Source organism: Thermobia domestica, chromosome 7 (genome assembly GCF_964235325.1).
Source record: "Thermobia domestica chromosome 7, izTheDome1.hap1.1, whole genome shotgun sequence".
Classification (NCBI taxonomy): domain Eukaryota; kingdom Metazoa; phylum Arthropoda; class Insecta; order Zygentoma; family Lepismatidae; genus Thermobia; species Thermobia domestica.
In genome coordinates this window covers 83,304,491-83,332,324 of record NC_137460.1, presented here as the reverse complement: position 1 = coordinate 83,332,324, position 27,834 = coordinate 83,304,491, and the positions used below count along the sequence as shown (strand labels likewise).

At 35.2% G+C, this 27,834-nt stretch overlaps 1 protein-coding gene across 2 annotated transcripts in view; it reads right to left on the bottom strand.

Annotated features, from left to right (window-relative positions):
* Positions 1-335: 335 nt before the first annotated feature.
* The window catches only part of LOC145690248 (cyclic GMP-AMP synthase-like receptor), a 103,458-nt gene continuing 75,959 nt past the window's right edge, over positions 336-27,834 (bottom strand). For both annotated transcript variants that reach the window (XM_081764963.1, XM_081764964.1), the window contains exons 9-10: positions 15,293-15,479; positions 336-7,351 (exon numbers count right to left, since the gene is read on the bottom strand). In XM_081764963.1, coding sequence (XP_081621089.1) covers positions 6,939-7,351; positions 15,293-15,479 — 600 coding nt within the window. In that variant the 3' untranslated portion in view covers positions 336-6,938. The remainder of the gene's footprint in view (positions 7,352-15,292; positions 15,480-27,834) is intronic.

The window sequence follows — 27,834 nt, the reverse complement described above, 5'->3', positions numbered from 1 at the left end:
AAGAAAATAACACAGACCTATTTATAATGAAACACTTGAGGTACCTTTGGCATTGCAGCTTTAATAGAGCAGCTTACATGCTGCTTTTATAAGTTTCTAAGTTGTTGTATTTACAGTCTTTTTAATGACTGAGATCTTTATTTAATGTCAAAGCATCTGAATTTCCCACGTACGACTGCCAAATATTCCCTTCTAAGACAAGGTGGGTGGCCAAGATTTTTTGAACAATAGTCTACCTGGATCAAAGCAATGGTTTCCTCTCTTTAACTCCTGTGATTGTTTTCAGCAAAAAAAAAAAAAAAAAAAAAAAAAAAAAAAAAAAAAAAAAAAGTCAGTACAATGTTTTAAAAACAACATTGAAAAAGAAAGGCGATACGGAATAATATGTGCCGTATTATTACAGTAATCTAAAACACATGTAACAGATTATTGAAATACTTCGGCAGAGAGAACTTTTCTCTTCGTGTAATTTTGGTTGAAAAAGGACAAGTTAGATGTAGACAATCAGTCGAAAGAATATACGTCTTCTAAAAGAAATGTTCACGGCAAATAAGATTTACATTTCATACAATTTATATATTTAAAATTGCAAAGCATTTGTAAAAAAAAAATTGAGAAGGTAGTTTTTTCATTATTATTATTATTATTATTATTTTCACATACAAACAGAGCTACGTTCCGAAAGAACTAATGTCACATTTTGATGAAAACAAATTTCCATACCTTTCACATGACTTCCTCCTTTATAAATTGTTCGTTTTCAGATGGAAAATATTTCCGAGATGCTACTGGCATTACGTCCAATGTCAATGAAATTACAGAACTAAAGTTGATTATTGAAATTAAATATTGAATACTTTAGAACTGATCTATAATCGAATCAATTAAAATAGAGCTTATAAACCATATTCAAAAATTATTAAAAATATGTTAAATTATAGTGCAAATCATCATATTGCATAAAGCATTAATAGATATGTTTTAAAAAGAATACAGATTATACAATTTCAGAATATTAAAAAGAATGGTGCAACATCAAGATCTAAAAGAATGTGACTTACGAAATGATCCGTTTTTAACATCGTCCACAATTAGCAGAAAATATACCAGTATTTTCTACCTTCTGATATTTGGTAAAGCACGAACTGCAAACATACATGTTTTTTTTTTTACTTAAATTGGTATACAAAATATTAGCATTTGTAAATTGCAAACACCACATCCATCGGTTTTGATATGCTATTCTTTTTCCCATTTTAATATCATTCTAAAACATTAAATATATTATTATTCCTTACTTACGTTCATCAATCTACCAGGTACACATGTCAAGTTGAAATTAAAACGACACTAAACACATTACCGAAAATCTAGCCAGAGCTCAGGCTGGCATTGAGAAATTTGTTTCCTTCTCTTTACACACACACACACACACAAAAAAAAAAAGACTAACTTTCTATATCTACAATTAAGACATGTCCCAATTTATAAATGACTAATATATTAGTCTCTGTGACACAACTTCCTAATCTGTAACTTCACAGCAAAGTATCTCCTTAAAAGTGCAAGAAAAATACTAATACAGGGTGTCTATTGAATTTCATTTTCAAAATTCCAGTATATTCGTATCAGCAAAATTCCTGTACTTACAATGATCTTTTTAAACTTCTTTAGGAATAAGCACTCTTAATGATTTCAGGTTTGTAATTGTTTTACCATCAAAAGAATATTTTATTTTTAATAAATTTAGTTAACCCTGATGTTTTTTGAAATACAATATTTTTTTTAACATTTTTTAAAGGGCCTCATAACTTCCCTCACAGCCCCCACTCCAACCATTGCTTTAAATGTCTAATTACAAATGTATACAACTTTTTTTGATCTTGATCACCTCCCAGGAGGTGTTTTATACTGGCGCAGATGTTGAAATCCGTCTCGCTAATAACGCTAGAGATGTGCTTCCACTAATTTGCAAAAAAATTGATAATCCTGATGAGCTTGATGAGTATTCGGTGAAAATAGTAAAATTGTCATGATTGTTACTAGTTTTTTTAAGTTATGTATACAACTCTTGCTCTGGAAAAATTTACAATCTCAATGGATACAAAACTGTTTCTAAGGCCATTAAAACAATTACAAAAAAGTATTGTTGACAAATTATCAGTTTCATGATTTTTCCAGTATATGAATCAAATTTTCAGTATATTTCCAGTATCAAAATTAAATTCCAGTATAATTCAAGTATTTCCAGTATCAGTAGGCACCCTGTAATATATCCGCAGTGTAGAATACTTGGTAACAATACACTAATTTTGCTTTTGTGGTTTTACTTTTATAATGTATTTCAACTTGCGCTATTCGTCATTAATTCTGAAAGATCACACAAAAATTATATTGTGCGTTACAACAATACAAGATTAGTGCTGATGTATTTTTGAGTACTGCACATACAAATACGTTCCTTTTTCGTTCCTACAGGGTGTATATACCATTTTCGCTTGTGACTCTATATAATATACACTGATAGAAACATTTACAACATCCGATTTGAATTCACGGACCTGGTCACAATATTGGTTCACACGAAAACAATGGTGGTAAATGGTAGTTACCACAACATGGCTCCCGTGGGATATCCGTCACATGTGAACATCATATTGAGTGGGTACTAACATTAATAGCATGTATATAACTGTATGCTTTCCTCATGTACAGTTATGCCCAGTGCTGTCTCACCGTGGGAGGCTCAGAATCTCATTAAACTCAATGTGGGAGTCATTTATGGCCGGTTGCAGGGTAGTCGATAAACATGTTGTGTGTGTTACCATGCTTTTGGAAGTACGAAACAAAGTGGACATAGAAATGGACTGACAACGTTACAAACAAAGGTGACGGAACTCATGTAGCCAACGTTCATGATGGGAACTCAAGCTCACTACACATCACCCTCAAGCGTGAGCCCCATATGATGATATGTGTGTTATGTCGAAACGATAGAGTGAATGTGATGTCAGATTGATGATGTAAGACAGGTTGATGTACCTTTAAGGTCAAACTAATGATGTGAATGTGAGGTCGAAATGATGTACATGTGAGGTTAATCCAAAGTGAGCACTTATAGTGCAAGCACACCTAACGGCCGGAAACAGTTCATCAGAAAGGGTCGCATACCATGCTGAGAATGCTACATCGCATCCATCTTTAACGATCCGTCAGAAATTGAAAGAACTTGGCTGCGAGATTTAATGCAGCTCTGACCTGGCACCGTCACAATATCATTTGCTTCGGTCTCTGCAAAACTCCCTGAATAGTGTTACGTTAATCTCAAAAGAGGTCTGTGAAAACAATGAGTTACAGTTTTCTGACCACAAACCACGAAACTTCTCTAACAATGTAATTAGGGTGCTACAGGAAAACTGGCAGTTGATCGAATAAAATGGTGGATATGTGGTTTCATAATGTTATTTTGAAATTACACACACACACACAAATAAAGTATTCTCAATTTTGATTTTCAGATGCTCAGACAACCTGATATTTTATTCGTGTTAGTGACTGACAACCTTAAACCACTAGTAGGATGCATTCTACAGATATTACGATCAGCCTGCTGTCTAGAACACTGTTGAGAATTTTGTTTGAATTAGATTATACATACATATTGACCCGACTACGGTAGATCCCATAGTTGTGGAGCTATAGACTTTTAAGGTTCATTTTTTCCTTTTTTTTCGGCAGCCTATAACTCCGAAAGGAAGTATTTGTGCACCCAGGTTGGTCTATACTTTTTGTTTTATCTTGGTGTCAGAAAACACCTCCCAAACGTTATCGGTGTTGCTTAGAAACACCCTGTATATATACATACAATGTTTTTAAAGGCGTTTCTACCAGTATATTGCAAAGAAATTTAAAATATAAGCACAACTTTTGAATCGAAGATTCTTCCATTTTCGTCCAAAACCAAGTTTTGCTTTTTCTTTTATTACGATACAAAGCCCAACGCTATTTTATTTATTCCTATTTAGTTTAACGTTCCTTTTTAGCACCAAAGCTGTATCCAATCCAGAATTACGGTTTGACCTACGATTTGAAATGCATATACTCCTACAGGCTCTAGAACCTGGTTCATTTATTCAAAAGGGTCTTTTGAAGAAAACAACACGCATCAACAGATTAATTTTAATAATCATCCGATTGATATGTTGAATAATTGAAGACTGTCAGGGAGCGTCAAAAATTGAACAATTTGGAGTTTATTTTATCTAATGGCTTGTTTCCTATAGTGCATGATTATTATTAATTTGAATGGATGTCTCGAAATTTATAAGGATTTTAAAATCAGGAAATCTGAAGATTTTTTTTTCCTTTTTTTAAAGCGCCCAACTGAGAATTTAGTTTCTGCTCGAAACTGTTCTTACGGATCGTTTGCTTACTTTCTCCCGAAGCCTTTTAATTATTTGTTTGGAATTTAACGTTCCTTCTCAGCTTAAAATTGCAATAAACTTGGATGTGTAGTATATTGTTTGTTCCAAAGTCCAAGTGCTCAATCGAGGAATTCGATCGAAGATCCGCCATTATAGTCACAAGCAAAAATAGTATATACACCCTAGGTTTTCGACGGCTCGAAACTACAACCGAACATACAACAATGTCGTAATAATTCTACTACACGATAGTTCTAGAGGAGTAACTAAGCGATATTTAAAAGTTTTGCGTTATACCGAGGTTACATTAATAGTCGTAAAGAAAGAAAACAATTTAGTCAATGGGGCACTTCCGCAATAAGCTGGTAAAAGTTTGGTTTACCGAATCTCCTTTATATTTTTATCTGTCTGTGTCCGTTCGAGAAACAAAAACAAAAGTGTCTATTGTCTACTTGATAGATTACCATCAATTCTGGACAGAATATAGTGGATCAAAAGTTAAGTTTTCGAGTTCTTTGATGGAGCTGATATTAAAATCGAAAGTGTTAAAAATTAACCATTTCTGGTTTTAACGTTTATTGCTACAGAGCAAAAACACTAATATTTAGCGAGAAGCAATTTCTTGAAATTATTTAAGTCGCCCGAAAATATATTATGTCTCTTAACCTCAACTTTCTACTGAAACCGGAATTGACATAAATCTACTATAACTTCCGGATATATTATTTTAATATTGATCTACATAGAGCACCAACAAAGAGATGTGGCGAGCAGCAATTTTCTGCAATCAATGTGTTCCATCTCGATTCTAATTTCTCTATTAGAACCGGAAGTGGTAGAGATCTACTACCACTATCAGTTTCAATAAAATTACGAAAATATCACACCATACAAACAAAACTTCTTCACATAGTGTACACGTGGCACTACTACCCGTTATAAATGCCACAGGAAAATGTATCACAATTAAAATCAGTACATAATATTTGTTTGTTTGTATAAAATATAAAACTTCATGACAACATTTAATAATATTCCTAAAAGCTATTTCTTCATCAAAGAATATACAAGTATATATACTTAAATATAGCCACACAACAATGCCCACAGGGGGTAAAACAAAAATTTTACACACAATTATATACATGTGAACTGGCACATGCATACATAAAATTGCTGTTCATGTCAATAAAATTTAATACATCTAATTCACACACGAAGAGAAAAAAAATAATTTGTGCTTGCGGAATTAGTTCTACGGAAAACATGTAATTAGTACATGTTTTGTCAATGAAAAGTACATATATACATTTTTAAAAAATGTTGTCATATTAACATCATGGTGAAAACTCGGATTTATATGCAAAACATAAAATATTGTTTTTTTAAATACTTTTTTTTAGCGTATAATCCCTTGAAAAATATTTTACTTTAAAAGGAATTCCTATTTATAATTATTTCTGATATTCTGATTTTACTGCCGACCAAAATAATTTAAATTTTGAACGAATTTTGGATGTCTGTCCGTATTACTACACTCAACATTGTCATTTATGAATAGATCAAACCCAAATTATTGAAACTTAGGGACTTTGCTTAAAGTCTTTACAGGTCCTCTTACTCTCCTTCCTCCTTTTTTAACTCAAAGCTCACACTTTATATGAAATCATACGGCCGGCTACTAAGCTTTTAGTTATATATTATAGTAAGCTTATCACACCGGCTTCTCTTGGTTATTAGTGGATTTCTGGAACTCTTAGCGCGCACCCAGAAGTTTTGTTGTTGTTGTTGTTGGGAGAGGCGAGAATCGAAAGATTCGAGTAGATCTAACCTGCGTGGACCACCTTTGAGTACATCCCTGGTGCGGATTTATCAAATATATTACTTAAAAAAAAAAAAAAAAATACGAAGTTTTGGGAGGGGGTTCCCCGTGGGTGCGTCCCTAGCCACCACCAACAATCTAATGACATCGATTTGTCATAATTTTAATTTCCTCAGGAAAACTTCGATGAAAATACTTTCCTGAACAAAATTGAGTTTTGCTCACAATTAGGATTCAAGTCTGCACCAGTTACCCTTATGTTTCAACCCTTTTATGCTGGTCTAATTGTGCCGTGGGCCCTTTGGTGCTCGGAGTCCCAGGTTCGATTACTGGTAGGACGCTAAACTAACCAATCAAGTTTATATTTTAATTTGCATATAAATCCGGCCTATCTTTACACTCACGTCAGTAGTTTAATCAATTCAATACATAAATACATCACGTTTTTAAAAAGGCCATATCATTACGTTTGATTCACTAACAAGGCAATTTTATCGTTATACTTTAAACTTCATTCTAATCTTCTATTTTGTGCTTTTTAATAGTTCATTTGTACTAAATGAAGTTTAACAATACATTCGATATATATATACTGTATGACCAATAAAATGTTGCAAAATACTTTCCTTCACTCTTTCTAGTATTGTACTCTTACCATTTTACGCAATTTTCTAATCCTGATGAACTTTATTCTAGGCTTCTTGACTTTCGTTTTGAAGTTCATCAGTGATTGTGAAACCACCAGGCAGGTTTCTTTCAAGTAGATTTTGACGGGATTCTACATCACGTAAATTCTCCCTTAAGTTAATGTTTGTGCTTTCCAAACTTTCAACTTTTACGTTCAAACTGTCGATTTTGGATTTCAGAACTTCTTGATTTGCTTGAATATCGCGAAGCATCTCTAACATTTCTTTCATCATGGTTTTCATTTCGGGATCTTCGTTCTGAGGCGCCCGATTCTTCTTTTTAGGAGCAGTAGATCCGTCCACTACAGTGGGCACTGCTTTAGCAGAACATGTACTTGCAGGGGGAACTGGGCTTGCTGTTTCCAATGAGGCGGGCGGTGATATTTGTTGTTCAATCTCTGTATATTCTTGTTTTGTCACTGAAAATAAAACAACATACCAAGAATGATATACATTTGAAAATTACTCCCAAATGCACTACAAAATAATTAATACATTTGCTTGGCATCAAGAAAACTTCAATTCATTTTACTTTTGATGGTTCGTTTTTTTAAATTTATTATTATTATTATTATTATTATTATTATTATTATTATTATTATTATTATTATTATTATTAGGACGTCGGTTCTCTGAATTAAATAACAGAAGAATATTAAGAAAGGGGGAAAAAGTACTGTTTACGAATTTATGGGCAAGTTTAAATTGTATTATCGTCACTCGATTAAAAACTTATCACAATCTAGTTGTTGTTCAATCTGTTTTAAGGATAATTTCTGTAAGCAACCGCCATTTTGTCATAACAAACTCTGAAATATAGTAAAGATAGAATTATGTTAAATATGTTGAAAAAAATTATACCAAAAGCTCATTTCTACTTCGACTTCTAATACTATAAAATCATCACACCAACAACTCCAAGAATCCATTCATAATCAGGGAACACAGTGGATCAGCGCTCACCTCTTTACCAAGCGGTCCCTAGTTTGTTTTATAACCATGTCAGCTTGTGGTGGACAACGTCATATCCAGGGGTTTTCTCACAGTTTATAACACGATTGGATCGTGTTGGGTTCGGTTCCTGTTCGGGGCAGCCATTCTTATGACATGAAGGGTTCGGTTCTCGTTGGTCTTTGTTTGGGATAAGCCATTTTTATGACCTGCAGGGTCTGTTCCTTACCTGGTCCCATTCGGAATAAGCTAATTCATATACCCTTCTGAGTTCGAGTCTTGTTCGATACGCCTTACCTGCGGTGGATTTTAGCAGTTGATGGAAAGAGGACATTCGCCGGACAGCTGACAACACTAAAATAAAACATGCGCAAACCTCCAAGCAGGATCTCGAACCAATGTGACGCTCAATTGAGGTTGCGACTTCGGGCGCCCACCGTCCTCACCACGCCTGCTGACATCAACAAAATAATCACAGGTAGTTAGATGGAAAATCCACCATTTCAGTAGTGATTTGCGTGGAGCACACAGTGAAGGTGATTGCAAACCAAACATGTACAATATGTAACTTTTATTCAATTAACACAAGTTATGTGTAATACTTACGTATACAATGTTATTACATATTATTATAAAATTTACTCAACGTACACTAGCACATCATAAGCCCATAACGATTTTCATGCGCAAATATTACGAAGAAATAATAGTGAATTATTGATTTCTTTCTTTCTTAAAGCAAATAATGAACTGTGAATGCCGGCTAAAACTTTTAAATTATACGATGCACAAACACTTACACTCGCTACTTATTCACACTAATTTTCGTTGCACTGGAAATTGATGGTTTTGGGGGGGGGGGGGGGTCACGTAGTTATTCCCATTGGTGAAGTTTCTCGTAGATGTTTGTAGTCTGATCAATGATCATAATTTAGGCTCCGTTTTAGTTCTTCTTTCTCAACTGCATATATATTTTGCTATTTATTCCTTAGGGTTCCATGTTAACAAATCATTGGCTTTTGGCGTCGTGAATGTCAAGTGCTGTTTTCATAGATCTTTTTTGGTTTTGCACAAATATTACATTTACCTATTTACTTTGACGTTACTTTGTTCGATACCTAACTGGATTTACAATCCTTTAGTAGATGATGGAAGAAACCTTAGATTCTTAGTGAACACGACGTATGCAGAACAATTCAGCCAGCAGCCATTTTCGAGCACACCCGCGCCTTCTTACTGAGCGTCAGTAAGCTTGCGCTACTCATAACAAAGAAATATTTTTAAAATATCAATAGTAAAAGTTTTTTTTATAAGAAATATACATGTCGAAAGGTGCTAAATGAATTCACCATTAAGGCGAAATAATTGAAATGTTAAAAACAATGAAAGTGAGTCTCGATGATGTTTGAATTCGACGAACTATGTTTTGCATCATTTTGACCACGTTGCACCTCTTTTGTTCGGTGAACAGGAAACGCAAGTCACTACTCACAGGGCTTCCAACTCATGGAAAAGGATAAAACTAGAACACAGTTTGCGTCGACGAACAGTACATGGAGCCTCATTCCGATTCAGCCAACAGTAACTGGGAAATTTAAAATGGAATGGGAGTGAGGGGGGGCTACACGCTCACAGATGGCGTGCGATAGGGACGATGATCTTCTTTGAAGATTATCAGAATCCTGGAATCTTGAGTTTCCTCTTCTTAAATTTATTTTCCGGCTATTATTCCTCTTCCTTTTTTTTTTTACTAACAATTTATTTATTATGGTTCACTAATACTTTACACAGACGTAGATGGGCTTTTTATTTTATGGGCTATTCACTTTAAATGGGCTTTCTTTTTTGTGTGTGTGTGTGTATGCGAAAATATAAAATTACATTTGTTTTCATAAGACAATATTTCAATATAAGTTGAATAATATTGATTATCTATTATATTTTAATTTTATATTATATACTATTCATATTCTATTTGTTAACATCAAACCAATATATTTCTTACACTATTACTTAAATCATAAAATTTTCATTTTTTTTTTTTTTTTTTTTTTGTACAAGTATCTGACTCGTATTATTACATCTTACACTAAATATTCTTATCGTACTAAACATATGAAATTTTCAATATTTTGAGAAAAATGACACATGAAATGCAAAAATAACCTTTTTATGAATATATTCCTTATAACTAATTTTCAAAATAACTCCTAATAATGTGCAATTTTTATCATTCAAACATTTAAATTTCAGCATTTAAACAACACTATATCAACTTACAAATTAATTTTCAAATATAGTGCAATATTACAGTGACATAAATATACGTAATGAGTTCTCTCATTAGTAAATAAATTTTCAAAACATACTACATGTTAAGAACTTTATTTTTACACAATATTGAGTAATATACGTTTTTGTCGAGATTTAATAAAATTTATCGGCGTCTTTAAGATTCACAGCTAAATTTTTACTACGTAATAATTCAGTTATGACTCTCTCTGATCACTCGACAGGATCTGCCTGGCTAAATTCTGAAGATACCTACCCACAATAAATTATTTGCTCTACCACCCCGAGATAAGGCCGAATGATAGAATATAAGGTTAAAATTTTAAAATAATAAAGCATAGGATTTACCAAAATAGCTTACTTCGAGCGTTACATAAATATGATGTTACCCAAAATATATAAAGGGGGAGGGGGGACCTTATCTCCATGACCTGGCATATTTTTTGCTGGTTTTTCCATTACTTGGGAAAAAAAATATCAACGGCCATCTGGAAGTCGCATAGCGGGTCACAGATGCCTGCATATATCATATGAAACGACTTTTTTTTTTTTTTTTTTTTTTTTTTTTACATTTCTCCTACTCGCTCATTCAGTGTCACATAAGGATTCTGCAAATTTACTAACGCAAATTCCAACACATCAGATGAACATAAATTTTTACAATACAGAAAATTCAAATACTTATCAATATCCAACAATTTTTCCAAGATTTTATGTATGCGTTGGTTATTACTTCTGGATTGAACACTCTGAGATAAACATACTGGTGTTGTGGTTAATGCATTGCAAAGAACAGTTTCAACACTACTTTCTAGATCTGAATTTTTAAATTCATTTGAAATCATATCATGGTACTTTTGAGAACTATGTTTTACTGCGAGGTTTAACCAAATTTTACGAGTTTGTTTCGTAGGTTTCCACACCTTAAGTCTATCCACTGAATGTGACCCAATTGATTTACCAGTTAAAGGATCTAACAATTTACCAATTTTCTTAATTTGTAATTTTTATACGGTTCAAAAAGGAAATATTTAATTTTATTATCAATATTATGCATTCATTTTTTTTTTTTTTTTTTTTTTTTGTAATATTCAAGAATCTTAAACATTGCTAAGGTCAAATTTCCAAAATGTACACAATCCAGTTTTCTCGCAAGCATATTTTTATCCAATTCCTACTCTTGGTTTTTGAAGTACAACAAGAATTTTGAATTTTATTCCAAAACGTTTAATAAACACGTCTTCGCATTGCTTGTGTGTTTTTTGCAGCAAATATTTACTTTGATAAACACTGGCTTTCCATACGCGTATGATTTTTCACTGTCAGTAGCAACAACAAATCGTATATTGACAGAAATTTTGACTTTCAACTTACCACATTGCTTCACGAACTTGCAATTTTCACGTATTTTGTAATTATGTTTACTGCACTTATTTTCGTTCAAAATTTTGTTGCGTGAAATTTTCTGCCTAATTATGTATGAAGCATTGAATTTGCTTTTATAATCAACCCGGTTTTTCATTTTCTCTGTGTGATTACGCGTATGTGTTGTTACTGAATGCTTGGACCACCTAGCACAAGTTCGTTTGACTAACCTAACTTTTGCTTTTTTCTCACGTTTGTTTTGAATTTTCGACGCTTGGCTACAACACGGTTTTTTCACCTGATTTCTACATTTTTCACGGACACCATCATGATTTTTAACAACTAACTTCTGCATATTATTTCCTTCCGCATTGACTTTTGACTTTTTGAACAACTTACAAGATTTACTAGATTTCAACTTTTCATTTCGCTTTTCATTTACATTTTCTAATTGTACTTTTTCTGGAGTGACTACATTGCTTTTTTCATTACTACTTACCACCATACAATTGCCTTTGTGCTTACATTGGGTTTTCTTAAAATTCCTACAGACGAACTTTGACATTCTTTCAAAAGATCGCAATATCCTGTGCATACCTTTTATTTTTCGTTTCAGTTTACTTAACTTTTGTTTCTTATCGGACGTGTGCTTACTACGCTGTGACCAATATTTATACTTGCTGACGGATTTACTCAAAATGTACTGCAACTTACTAAAATCATTTTGACAACTTTCAACTCGTTTGCGCCATGATATTCCACTAACATAATTCTCATTGATGCTACTAGTGCCTGAACTGATTTCATCATTCATTACACATATTTGGGTGCATAGAAAACAATAAAACCTTATGCGCTTGAAACTTGCAACATACACATTTATCACAACCAAGTGAGAACTGTTACCACTGTTTTCCTTCTTGTCAATCTGAACCCTAACTATGTTCACGAAGTACGAACATATGTCATTACTTGGAATACATGCTAACTTATCTGTTTGTGACGTGCTTTGGACGCATCCTAGCTCCATTAAATTCAACATATGACTAATGAGTAAAGAGCGCATTCTCTTGCCTCCATTCGTTAATATTACTACATTAGTACAATTACACGCACAAAACCTATCAGTGCATTTTCCTCCGTAACATGACAAATATTTTATGTTCAACACATCTACTTTCTGTTTAAACTTCGAACGAACACTAGGCCTACATGACGTAACAGTTTGACTAACTAAACCTTTACATTTGTTTAACACTGGCTGACTACTTATTTCTTTACCATTGCAAGCGCTAACAACAACTGATTCATTTACAACCTTTCGGCACCCTTGTTCTACATCTGCACAACTAGACTTTTCAATAGGAGCTTCAATTGATTCAATTTTTTCAAGTGATTGGACCCCCTTTTCTTCACTTTTACCCCAAATTTCTTTCTTTACAACTTCTACTTCTGCCTGGAGTTTATCGTTAATGTGCTTTATGGTCGTTTCATTAATTTCTACAAATTTACTTTCCAAAGATTTACCGAAATCATTTATTTTACTTTCTAAAGATTCCCATACTTTACCTTGTTTACCGGCTTTTTCTATTTTTCCTTCCAAAGATTCATTTATTTCAGCTATTTTATTTTCTAAAGATTCACGTAAATTTCGCATTTCAGTTTTATTTGCATTAATTGCCTCTAGCAATAACTTGACATTACTTTCATCCATTTTTTTTTTTTACAAAAAATTTTAAATACGAGTCAGAAACTTACACCTTTACGTTTCTACACATGAATCACTACCTTTTGCATGTACGGTGAAGGAGTTCTGTTCCTGTTTCGGAGCGCCATTCTTATAACACGATTGGATCGTGTTGGGTTCGGTTCCTGTTCGGGGCAGCCATTCTTATGACATGAAGGGTTCGGTTCTCGTTGGTCTTTGTTTGGGATAAGCCATTTTTATGACCTGCAGGGTCTGTTCCTTACCTGGTCCCATTCGGAATAAGCTAATTCATATACCCTTCTGAGTTCGAGTCTTGTTCGATACGCCTTACCTGCGGTAGATTTTAGCAGTTGATGGAAAGAGGACATTCGCCGGACAGCTGACAACACTAAAATAAAACATGCGCAAACCTCCAAGCAGGATCTCGAACCAATGTGACGCTCAATTGAGGTTGCGACTTCGGGCGCCCACCGTCCTCACCACGCCTGCTGACATCAACAAAATAATCACAGGTAGTTAGATGGAAAATCCACCATTTCAGTAGTGATTTGCGTGGAGCACACAGTAAAGGTGATTGCAAACCAAACATGTAACTTTTATTCAATGTACAATATGTAACTTTTATTCAATTAACACAAGTTATGTGTAATACTTACGTATACAATGTTATTACATATTATTATAAAATTTACTCAACGTACACTAGCACATCATAAGCCCATAACGATTTTCATGCGCAAATATTACGAAGAAATAATAGTGAATTATTGATTTCTTTCTTTCTTAAAGCAAATAATGAACTGTGAATGCCGGCTAAAACTTTTAAATTATACGATGCACAAACACTTACACTCGCTACTTATTCACACTAATTTTCGTTGCACTGGAAATTGATGGTTTTGGGGGGGGGGGGGGTCACGTAGTTATTCCCATTGGTGAAGTTTCTCGTAGATGTTTGTAGTCTGATCAATGATCATAATTTAGGCTCCGTTTTAGTTCTTCTTTCTCAACTGCATATATATTTTGCTATTTATTCCTTAGGGTTCCATGTTAACAAATCATTGGCTTTTGGCGTCGTGAATGTCAAGTGCTGTTTTCATAGATCTTTTTTGGTTTTGCACAAATATTACATTTACCTATTTACTTTGACGTTACTTTGTTCGATACCTAACTGGATTTACAATCCTTTAGTAGATGATGGAAGAAACCTTAGATTCTTAGTGAACACGACGTATGCAGAACAATTCAGCCAGCAGCCATTTTCGAGCACACCCGCGCCTTCTTACTGAGCGTCAGTAAGCTTGCGCTACTCATAACAAAGAAATATTTTTAAAATATCAATAGTAAAAGTTTTTTTTATAAGAAATATACATGTCGAAAGGTGCTAAATGAATTCACCATTAAGGCGAAATAATTGAAATGTTAAAAACAATGAAAGTGAGTCTCGATGATGTTTGAATTCGACGAACTATGTTTTGCATCATTTTGACCACGTTGCACCTCTTTTGTTCGGTGAACAGGAAACGCAAGTCACTACTCACAGGGCTTCCAACTCATGGAAAAGGATAAAACTAGAACACAGTTTGCGTCGACGAACAGTACATGGAGCCTCATTCCGATTCAGCCAACAGTAACTGGGAAATTTAAAATGGAATGGGAGTGAGGGGGGGCTACACGCTCACAAGTTCTAGCGTTTCCTCACACATAACGATTTTATTTTATATTTCGCTTTCATTAATCATCCATCTCTCTTAACCTGCAGGACATAAATGTGGGACGTAAAGCTAGAAATTTCATTTCACTGCGTTCAATAATCAGCCAATTGGAATTAGTTTGTTATCATTACTGTGTTATTATATCTGTTTATTTGTCGATTTGAATGTTAACTTACGTATTCAAAACACTTCGATCTGAAAATTCTTACATGTGTCACTTACTGGAACAGAATATTATGTACCAAACTCTAACAATTATGTCAGTTGTATACATTTCATGGACTAATATAGACAATTAGAGATAGACTAGAAATAAAAGTAACACATACGTAAGAAGCTAGCAATGACCATACTGTCTTCAAGAGCTTTCTTCTCAATTTCCTTGATAATATTTTTCAGCCTCCCTCGAATATTTTCAATTTCTTTTGGTGATAAACTGGACAGCAAATTATGTCCTGGGTCCCAGAAAAATGGAATATTCTCGTGTTCTAGGCGTGCATACAGCTTCTGAAGCATCTGAAAAACGAAAGAAAATTTCTGATTAATTTGATAAATATTATAGCTTTAAATATATTATTTTTGTAGAAATCAACAATGTTAAAATAACAAAAAGCATTTGTAACCAATTAAAAGTAGGTAAAGCATTAAGAAAATACAATTAAAAAATATGAAATTCTAATAATACGCTTCTTAAAAGATGAGATTTATATTATGTATCACCTTGCATTTATGATTAACGTATTTTAAAACATATAATTCTCAGTTTTATACCATTTCATATATATATATACTATTACAGTTAGATAAAAGAGTAGAAATAACTGACTCATCATCACTCAGGCCACACTACTATACGTAGAAACGTAAAATTTGGACAGAGCACTTTTTTTTTCTTCTTTCACGGATACAAGATATAAAGGACTTTTTGAAACACATTTCCTAAGGAGGTTATTAGAGATTTAAATTTTCTAGCAATTCTCACCAGTCACTGAAGTTAAGAGAAACTCGGTACATAAACTCTTCTATAAAAATAAGGAATACGTGTTTCAGTGTTTTTGAAAACTCAAATTTCTCTGTATTTATTCAGAAAATGCTAAACGTGAAGATTGGCTCAAGTTGGATACGTGAAATTCGGTATATAAACTCTTGCTAGAAAAAATAAAGAAATAAGTTGTAGTTTTCAAAAATTCTGTTCCTGAAGGGGGCACTTTCTATTATACTGACGTTTCCCTTTTTCTATTTAGTAAACGACCAATGTGAGTATTTGCTTAAGTAGCAGGTTTGAAATTCACTATAGAAACTCTCTACAAGTCCATCTCAACATTTTCAAAAATTTCGCCAGTAAGAGGAAACGCGGGAAATTTCTATAATATTCATTAAATATATATATATCAGAAATCGGCCAGTCTGGGGAATTTGATTAAATTGGTGCACGAAATTCAATACACAATCTCTTTATCGAAAATGACCGAACACTATGGTCATTTTAAATTTCTTAAACGTGCAAACGTTCCAGCGCTTACGAAAATTCTACCTTTGAAGGAAAAGGAACAATTCCTACAATATGCAGATTTCTTGTTTACATTTATTGTACCTTATTCTTCCCGTGAGAAGAACGGGCACACTTCTGATAGGTTGATTATAAAATCTTATATTAACATTTAGCATTATTAATGTATACAACATTTGAACGGATACGGGAACATTTAAGGGTAGGGGTGGAGGCTCAGTGGTTGAACTCTCAACATTTTTGCGAGGGGTTTCTCCTTTGATCCCAGACTGTGCTAGTTTATGGTGGGCATCATTATATCCGTGGGTTTTACTGGGTTCTCCTGTTCTCCCACGTCCTCACTCCACTAATTCTTTCATAATCATTCATTTTTCCTAGTCGCAGAACATAATCATGGGACGTAAAACTATAAATTTAATTTAATTTAATTTCACTTCACTAACATATAATAAAAATAAAACAAAGAGATACAGCTTGGGAATATTCAACTATCACCATTTCAATTCCCCCAATTTTGTGTTAGTGTCACACAGCTTCGTCTCTCGTGGAATATAGTAGAGTAAAATCATTTAAAATTAGATATATTGAATAAGAATAAGAATAATTTATTGTCGTTAAACAACATGATGTTGTAATAGACAACGTCAAAATTTAAGTTCGCGTACACGCAATATTTACAATTTTAATTAATCAATACAATATTTTATATTTTACCTAGTACTACCTTTCTATTCTAATCCTAAAATTTCTTCCTGAAATTCTGAAATACTATATATACACTTTTCTAAGAGCCACTTTTTACAAAAACATATAACATTTTTAATCTCCATTTCTCTCACTCTAAGTGGCAATAGATTATACACAGGAGCGTCATTTCCCATTTTGCTTTGGGGGGGGGGGGGGCAAAACCCCTCGATATAAGTAAAATTTCGCGTTTTTCACTCATTTACTACTACTCTATTGATAAAATCTATATAAATCTCAAACTTAGGAGGGCAAATGCCCCTCCCTGCCCCCCTAAATGACGCCCCTCATTATACAATTTCATCCCTATATATTTATTACTATTTTGAGTTTTGCACAGCCACACATGGGGAATATTTATTTCATTTTTGCGCCTTGTATTGTGAGAGTGAATACTACTTCGAGTAACATAATTTGTACAGTTTTCTTTGATATACATAAGGCACGATAATATGTACAAGGACGGAATAGTCATTATTTCAAAATCTTTGAAAAAATGTCTACAAGATTCTCTCTCTGGAATTCCTGTTATCGTTCTTATCGCTCTTTTTTGCCACTTAAATACTGTTTGTGCCCCGGAAGAATTACCCCATAATAGTATGCCGTACGACAGATGAGAGTGAAAGAAAGCATAATATGCAGTAATTAATAGACTTTTACTTACAGATGTTTTTAATTTACGCAACACACATACTGCCCTTGATAATTTTTTACAAAGTTGCATAGTATGCACATTCCAGTTTAATTCTGTATCTAAGTATATCCCTAATAGATTAACTGAGGAGCATTCTTTTGTATCAGTTGTGGAGCTGCTGAGATGAAAGTATAACTTCTCTGTTTTATTATGATTCAAATGTAATTTATTGTGGAACAGCCAAACAGTAGATTTATCTATTGCTTTATTATTTTTCGTGTGTATTGCGTTGATAGTGTCATCGGCATACATAATAGTGGTTTCTGATAAATAGTCAGGTAAATCGTTAATATATACCAGAAACAGAAAAGGTCCAATGACACTTCCCTGTGGCACTCCTGTTAATATTTCAAGTACGTTTGACTGTTTATTTTGTACACACACAACTCGTTTTCTACTTTCTAGATAAGACCTGATCAATAACAGCTCAGTTCCTCTGATCCCATAATACTGTAATTTCTGAATCAATATTTCATGTGAAACAGTATCAAAAGCCTTACTTAAATCTAATAATGTTGCGCAAGCGAATGAACTGTTTTCAAAGGCATCAATTATCTCAGATACAACTTTTTCAACAGCTTTAATTGTGGACATACCTTTCCGAAACCCATATTGTGCACAGTTAATGAGATTGTTATTTTCAAAGTACAGAGTTAGTTGTTCTTTCATGCAATGTTCAATAATTTTTGATACAATTGGTACGAGAGATATTGGTCTATAGTTGCTGGGACAGTTTTTGTCCCCTTTTTTTATATATGGGAATAGTAACCGCAATCTTAAGACAATCTGGGAACACTCCTTCTACTAGTATCCAATTAATTAAGTGTGTAAGGGGTTCCACTATTACGTCTATAATGTTTCCAATTAATTAAGTGTGTAAGGGGTTCCACTATTACGTCTATAATGTTTTTAATTGTACTATTAGTAAACCCATAATAATCCTCGCTACATGATGTCTTAAACTTACGAACCACTGATAAAATTGCTTCAGGTGTTACGTTTGTCCATTTAAATGTCAAGTTACTAGTTTGATATCTACATGAACTTAGAATACTTTTAAAGTCTATAACACCGTTTTCTGCGGACTTAGAGATAATGCTTGTATTACCATTTACATACTTAGCACTACTTACAAAGAATTCATTAAAAGTGTCAGGGGATATTGATATTGAATCATTTTCTTTCCGTACCCCTATTTCCCTGTTTATAATTGTCCACCCTGCCTTACATTTATTTGCATGATTTACAATAAAATTGTCGTTTGCCTTAATTTTTGCCGCACTTATTTCCTCTCTGTAGTGTCTTTTAGCTCTGATGTATTTTTCTTTTCCCACAGGACAGCCCGATTTAGCCCTATTATACCAAGCAATGACAACCTTACGAAACTCTGCTAGTTGCGGAGTGTACCAGTTACTAACATTTTGCTGTAATTTGTTTATAGATAAGTTATAGCATTTAAATTTTCTTGGACAACATTCGTTTAGGCATCGTGTTAAATTATAGATAAAAAAATTCACACGCTTCTACTACATTTTTACATCTGAAGAATATTTGCTGCCAGTCAATTTCTTTTAATTTATGTCTTAAATTACAGATATTATCTAAACTAAGTGCTCGAAAACTCTTTGTCACCACCCTAGTATTATTGTGTTTGACAAAGGGGCATAACACCCATAGGCCATCGTGATCTGACAATGCGCACTGTACTACACCACACGATAAATCATTTCTATATACATTTGTAATAATGTTATCTAAACAAGCTTCCTTTCTTGTTGGCTGATCATTTGGAAAATAAAAGTTATATGATCTAAGTATATCAGAAAAATAATTCTTGGTAGGAGTATCAACTAAAACATTGATATTCACATCCCCCAGATATAATATTTTATATTTATCATGCTTACTTAAATAGTTAGTAAGGTCTTCACAGCGTGCAAGAAAGACATTGACATCCATATCTGGTGTTCGATAAATTGATACCACAATTGTTTTCGCGCTAGGAAATAAAATTGCAACTACTTCGAATTCCCCCTCATAACAGAAATTATCTACGTTAATAACAATATAGTCAATGGTGAAGCCATCTCTTAAATAAATTGCTACTCCGCCATGTGTAATTCTACTTCTATAATAGCTTGCTGCCATGATATAATTTTTAGGTACGTATAGAAGTATTTCTTCATTTCTAAGCCAGTGTTCATTAACACAAAGAATATGGCACGGAAATGAGCCAAGAAAAATTTCAATTTCAATTAATTTGTTTCTTATTGATTGTACGTTAATGTGGAACAGCAAGATATTTTCTAAGTCACAATTTATAGCACCTTTCATGTTTGAAAACAGACCAGAGTTACTTTGTGCTAAAATTATATCATTTATGTTTCTAACATTAAGAAGTCTAGTTAAGTTAGATTGTTTAATTCGACCAACTTCATTATTATCTATTAGCTCAATTTCTTTTGCTGTACCATTATATGACACTGTAAACAATTTTTTATTGTTTTTCGTGCACCCTTGTATAGCATTATGTTGAGGTTTACCTTGCTCCGTGTTAGCTAGACCTTGCACGTTCTGGTAATATACATTTATTACATTGTAGTCACTGTTACCTCTATTGGCTAAGTGCTTGGAATTATTATTGGGACTTGCATTAAAAAACTATTATCATCATACTTTGTAGGAACCTTTCTTATTCTATTTGATTTTCGCTGAGTTGGACTAGGTGGACTTACATTACCTGCTTTTTCAAGATTTTCCACAGTACTTTCAGTATCTGCGTGTATTTTTTGAACGAGGCAGATCCTGTCTAATTCCCTTTCTTTACACGCATTAGTACTGTTTACATCAGAGCTGACAGCAACGGTGGCCTTACTTTTGAGACTGTTGTTAAATGGTAAAGCTATAACACCAGTATCATTATAGGTTTCCGATTGCTCCACTAATACACATATTTTATCAGCCATGCATTGTTTCCCCTTACCGTTTAGATGCAGACCATGTACGCTATGCTATTGTCTAGGATACATACTTATGTCTAGTACATTTAAATTTTGAAATCTTCTGCACAATTTAATGATTTTTGCATTTGCTGTTTCAACTTCCTTGTTTACAATTGATGTACCGATTAAGTCATGCCGATGAGGCAGAGTAGATACAATTACATTTGTTTGTGTAAGATTTGGCAAGATGTTTTTTCAAATTCCTAACCACGTTGTCAGCTTCGTTTTTTGCCAATTATTACTAGCGTATCACACGTTGACATTTGAGAATGTAAGTAAATCCTACGTTGGTATAGTCTTTCTTTCTCATATAGTAAGGTGAGCCAAATATGAAGAGATATGACAAGGCATGAGAGGTTTGTATCATCTCAAATGGGCGGATTGCACTAGGCATTAGTTCCGAAAGTGCACATGAACCTCAGTCGTAATTTGACGTAGATTTACCCTTCCCTGGTTTCAAGTTTCCCAGACCACAGGTTCGGTCCTACCAGGCTGTGGTTATACTGTGAGATTCGGTACTTTGTGATGTCAGGACGCCTCCTGGCACGAAAAAGAGTGTGTTCGCTTGCCTTAAAATGATCCGATGTTAACATTGGAGAACCCTCCATTAGAATATAACCTACAACTACAAGATTGGTAACCCTCCATCACTGTTTATTTGATAAGAAAGGAACCTCCCACTGTACATTTAAGAGGGAAACTGGTCTCATCCTTCAAGATACTATAGGGTCTCTCGATTCACACAAAATATGACGAAATATCAAGACTTTTTACGAAACATGAAAATTTTGTCAAAATATTATGAAATATGAAATTTTAAAACAAGCTATTTCGATTCAACATATCATGGAACATTAGGACCCTTGCTCCTGTTGCCCTACAAGACATGGTTTAAAATATGAGATTTGATTTTTCCTCTCTCTAATTAATGACGAACCCGTAATGTTCCTTCCATGCGTGTTTCTTAGCCAACATTTCAATTGTTCTAGCAGGGAATTTTTATCAGGGCAGAGGGCTTAAATTATTTTCTTATATAGATCTTGACATAATTTTTACACCTAACAGTGGTACGTATTTAAAAAATTGTTTTATTATTATGTTCCCTTATATGAGGTAACTACCACCAGTTATTTATCTCCTAGTTAAGAGTTCTTAACCTACGAATATATCAATAAACTAAACCTAAGCAAGCATAATAATAATAATAATAAAAACATATTTACTACGTATCACAGTTAACTGTAAAAGCTATGCAAAGATATGCATAAGAAAATAATTTATGTCCTCTTCTCTGAAGAAACTTCCGGCTAGAACAACTGAAATATTGTCTAAAAAACACACATTGAAGGAACATTAGAGATGCGTTATTATATTGTTATTATTGCAAATGCATTCCATATGCTCAATAAGTAATTAAGAGTAAAAATATCCATGAATTAATATGTTTCCCTATAGAGGAAAAAAAATCGTTCCTTATTAATTTTTACTGAATGTTTATTATAAAGTACACACTGAATTTACTCAACATTTAACAGGTTTATCCAACTTTGATGGTCTATAAAGCGAAAACCTAATGTCTTCACTTGACCAGATTTAAAATAGTGGTAGATCTTGATAAGCACATTATGCACGTAGAATATAATAGTATACAGTTTTGGTTCCCGAACTATTGTGCATAAAATTTGTGATTTGAACTTAGTCAATACGCACGCAAACTTTGATGACCAACAACTAAAGCAGCAAAGATCTGCACACCATAAAATTTCATATAAATGCTAAGGTCATAAGGTGTCAAAATTAAAGTTTGCTAAGTTTGGTCAAAATCAGATGCGTTCATTTTTAAAGTTCTAGTGAATTTCTTGGTTTCACTGAGTCCAGATATAACTCTGATGGTCAATAATTCGGGAACCAAAGGTCTGACACAATCACACAATCATATTTCATATTAAGCTTGCATGCGTATCATGCTCCTTAAGCTGTATCACCATAGCAAGTGTTATCAAGATCGGATGAGTTTCAACGACCTCGTTTTATTGAAATTCCTTGATTTCATTAAGTCCAAATACAAATTTCATGGCCAATAGCTCTGAAACTGGAAGCCTCCAAATTATAATATCTCACATGCAAGAACATCGAGATCTAATACCACATCAACTTCGATCAACATCAGGTGAGTTTCATCGACAGCATACGATATAAAATATCCTTTTTTTAAGTCCAAACCCAACTTGAACGGCCAATACCTCAAACACCAAAGGCCTACACACCATAATACTTCATATGTGTACTAACTTCTCACAATCTACTTCATATGCGTACTAACTTCTCTCAATCTATCACCAACTTTGGTCAAAATCAAATCAGTTTCATTTATCACGTAGATTCGATTGATGTATCATGGTGCGAACGGTCTTACCGTACTTAGTGCTTCGCTATCATGAATCGTACTGTGTGTGGTGGTCTACCCGCGATACATATCGATCCTTGTTTATATTGGGTCAAAATGCTGTGTACACGTAGTCGAAACGTGGCGCCACATGTGCACTCCGTGACTGCAATGATAATCGAGTTGCGGACGGAAAGCCGAAGGTAAATAGGTTTAAAAAGTCGATCGATGAGAGCTCAACGTCAAATACAAGACGCGGAATCCAACAATCAATCAAAATCCCCAGGCGCGCAGCACCAGATTCTCCTTCTAGCTTTAGCAAGAACTCTGTAGACACTTCCAATAGCGACATTATGAATTCCCACGTGAGAAAAAATACAATCAAATCCGCTTTTGATAAAGGAGGTCAATATATTAAACCAACGTCATTCGAGATTCACGTATAGCTTCAGGACTGTTTTCCCCATTTGATCTCCAACATGGTAGAGATTCAATTACATAATGAAGACTGTTGTGTATACATCAAGCTGTTCCCCGAGAATACTCACGAATCTTTTCTTAACTCAGCAACAGATTCTTATTCATACACTCATAATGATGTCACTAAAAATTCAGATATTGAGTGGTGCAAGTACAGAAATTATTCGGGAGACTCCTCGCCCACAAAAGCAGCTACCCAGATACTACCACAAGCCACCTCGATACAAACATAGACAGCCGAAACGGAACCGTCGGCACACATTAACAACACGACTTTCCAAATCCTACAGGAAACTGTAGACACACGCAACAAATCTACCTTGGACCAACCGCAGAATGCGCCACACTATATACCTGTACACTTTTCTAATGCGCCACATTATATACCTGTACACTTTTCCAATGCACCACACTATATACCTGTACACTTTTCTAATTTCAACTCCGAAAATTCTGAGAAGTACATAGACACCTCTAAAAGACAGAAATAAACCCATGGACCAACAACCCAAGTTTCTGCTCGATAAAACTAACTATCTCCATGGCAAGTGATGTTGATATTGGTCGTTAGATTGAAGTGCATTTAGAAATGTCCATCTCTGTAACACATATGAAGAAGAAGATGAAACTTACGGCAAGCATGGAAGATGTTCGAGGCGAGTCTAGAGATACTGGTGGTTCTTTACATGTGCTATGTGCGGGACCAAGTACCAACAGTTTGGATGAATATTGATTCCCATCATTCAACGGTGTTTATTTTCCTTTTTAAATTGTGCTATAGTGTGTATGAGTGTATCAGTAATATTTTTCCTCTTCTATAATGTCCCAATTTTGTGTATATCTATTTGTGCTATTTTTGGGGTGTGGAGTGTGGTTCTCGATTTCTTATTACCTAATTTTCCTATGCCCCACCTAATTTGAGATTATATTGTACATTAAATATGAATGGTATATGAATCATATTTACGATTAGTGACGAATTTTATCCTTCGTCAAGACCTTGATATAGTCTGCTTCCAAGAGGTGACTTTTACCTTCTTTGATTTCTTACCCTCCCATGATGTACACAATTTAGGTACTACTGGTAGGGTTCTTTCCTGTTAACATTTCCATCGTTAACATATATCTCCGGCTGGAACCAATGATCGACATGCACGTCAAGAATTTTCTACTCAAGATCTTTTAGTCTTACTGCCGAATTCACTGGGAAACATTTGTTCCTTATTGATGATTTTAATTGTGTGTTACACTCTCGCGATATCAGTGCCCATTATTATCCATGCCCTGCTGCTAGTCGCTTTATTGGGGGATTACGACTCAAAAGATGCCTAGTGCCAGGTTTGGACCTACTCGAAATTTACTTACAAGACTAAAGACCATTAGACTATGTTGGACCGTTGATATCTCCCTGTGGGATATCCAAAATTATAGACATTGACTCCCATATTCTTAATGAATTTGAATAGTATATCATCTATCCCGGTTGCCTTTCCATTCCTAACCTCGGATATAGCTTTTTCAAACTAATCCCGAAGAATACTAAACCCTTTATCATCCTCGCCTACTTCATTTTCTACTTCAATATCTAGGCCGCACAGTCTATCCCTACTCTCATATAAGTCCTCAACATATTCTTTCCATCTTCCTAAGATTTCACTTCTGTCACTGACTATCTTCCCATTCTTATTTTCTACAGTCATCGTGATACCCATTGCTTCCTGCGAAGTTCCATACATTTCACCTCCTTGTACATTTCCTCATGTTTGTAAAATCTTTCCAATTCTTCTGTCCTCACATTTTCTTTCGTAAAACTATTCTCTTGCTCTGTCTGTTTCCCTTCGTAATTCGTTGTTTAACTTTCTGCACACCTTCCTGCCCTCTTCCGAACTAACCTGTTTACCTGGACACATGAAAATTGCGAGTTTTGTTGGGCTATAACATTAGCCTTCTTGAAGTAAAACCAGTATAAAATTTGGCTTAAATTTCTTGAATGTTGTGCCAACTACGGTGAGTTATCCAATTTCCTGTCATCATCATAAACATTTAGTTGTGAAGTTTTAAACATTGCACTTTAGTTGCTTTCAAACTACAACTAACCTGGGCTTAAACGTTACGAAATTTATGAGTGGACAACCGTAGGTAGGTAGGTAGGTAGGTAGGTAGGTAGGTAGGTAGGTAGGTAGGTAGGTAGGTAGGTAGGTAGGTAGGTAGGTAGGTAGGTAGGTAGGTAGGTAGGTAGGTAGGTAGGTAGGTAGGTAGGTAGGTAGGTAGGTAGGTAGGTAGGTAGGTAGGTAGGTAGGTAGGTAGGTAGGTAGGTAGGTAGGTAGGTAGGTAGGTAGGTAGGTAGGTAGGTAGGTAGGTAGGTAGGTAGGTAGGTAGGTAGGTAGGTAGGTAGGTAGGTAGGTAGGTAGGTAGGTAGGTAGGTAGGTAGGTAGGTAGGTAGGTAGGTAGGTAGGTAGGTAGGTAGGTAGGTAGGTAGGTAGGTAGGTAGGTAGGTAGGTAGGTAGGTAGGTAGGTAGGTAGGTAGGTAGGTAGGTAGGTAGGTAGGTAGGTAGGTAGGTAGGTAGGTAGGTAGGTAGGTAGGTAGGTAGGTAGGTAGGTAGGTAGGTAGGTAGGTAGGTAGGTAGGTAGGTAGGTAGGTAGGTAGGTAGGTAGGTAGGTAGGTAGGTAGGTAGGTAGGTAGGTAGGTAGGTAGGTAGGTAGGTAGGTAGGTAGTAGGTAGGTAGGTAGGTAGGTAGGTAGGTAGGTAGGTAGGTAGGTAGGTAGGTAGGTAGGTAGGTAGGTAGGTAGGTAGGTAGGTAGGTAGGTAGGTAGGTAGGTAGGTAGGTAGGTAGGTAGGTAGGTAGGTAGGTAGGTAGGTAGGTAGGTAGGTAGGTAGGTAGGTAGGTAGGTAGGTAGGTAGGTAGGTAGGTAGGTAGGTAGGTAGGTAGGTAGGTAGGTAGGTAGGTAGGTAGGTAGGTAGGTAGGTAGGTAGGTAGGTAGGTAGGTAGGTAGGTAGGTAGGTAGGTAGGTAGGTAGGTAGGTAGGTAGGTAGGTAGGTAGGTAGGTAGGTAGGTAGGTAGGTAGGTAGGTAGGTAGGTAGGTAGGTAGGTAGGTAGGTAGGTAGGTAGGTAGGTAGGTAGGTAGGTAGGTAGGTAGGTAGGTAGGTAGGTAGGTAGGTAGGTAGGTAGGTAGGTAGGTAGGTAGGTAGGTAGGTAGGTAGGTAGGTAGGTAGGTAGGTAGGTAGGTAGGTAGGTAGGTAGGTAGGTAGGTAGGTAGGTAGGTAGGTAGGTAGGTAGGTAGGTAGGTAGGTAGGTAGGTAGGTAGGTAGGTAGGTAGGGAGGTAGGTAGGTAGGTAGGTAGGTAGGTAGGTAGGTAGGTAGGTAGGTAGGTAGGTAGGTAGGTAGGTAGGTAGGTAGGTAGGTAGGTAGGTAGGTAGGTAGGTAGGTAGGTAGGTAGGTAGGTAGGTAGGTAGGTAGGTAGGTAGGTAGGTAGGTAGGTAGGTAGGTAGGTAGGTAGGTAGGTAGGTAGGTAGGTAGGTAGGTAGGTAGGTAGGTAGGGAGGTAGGTAGGTAGGTAGGTAGGTAGGTAGGTAGGTAGGTAGGTAGGGAGGTAGGTAGGTAGGTAGGTAGGGTAGGTAGGTAGGTAGGTAGGTAGGTAGGTAGGTAGGTAGGTAGGTAGGTAGGTAGGTAGGTAGGTAGGTAGGTAGGTAGGTAGGTAGGTAGGGTAGGTAGGTAGGTAGGTAGGTAGGTAGGTAGGTAGGTAGGTAGGTAGGTAGGTAGGTAGGTAGGTAGGTAGGTAGGTAGGTAGGTAGGTAGGTAGGTAGGTAGGTAGGTAGGTAGGTAGGTAGGTAGGTAGGTAGGTAGGTAGGTAGGTAGGTAGGTAGGTAGGTAGGTAGGTAGGTAGTAGGTAGGTAGGTAGGTAGGTAGGTAGGTAGGTAGGTAGGTAGGTAGGTAGGTAGGTAGGTAGGTAGGTAGGTAGGTAGGTAGGTAGGTGGTAGGGTGGTAGGTAGGTAGTAGGTAGGTAGGTAGGTAGGTAGGTAGGTAGGTAGGTAGGTTGGTGGTGGTTTGGGTTACG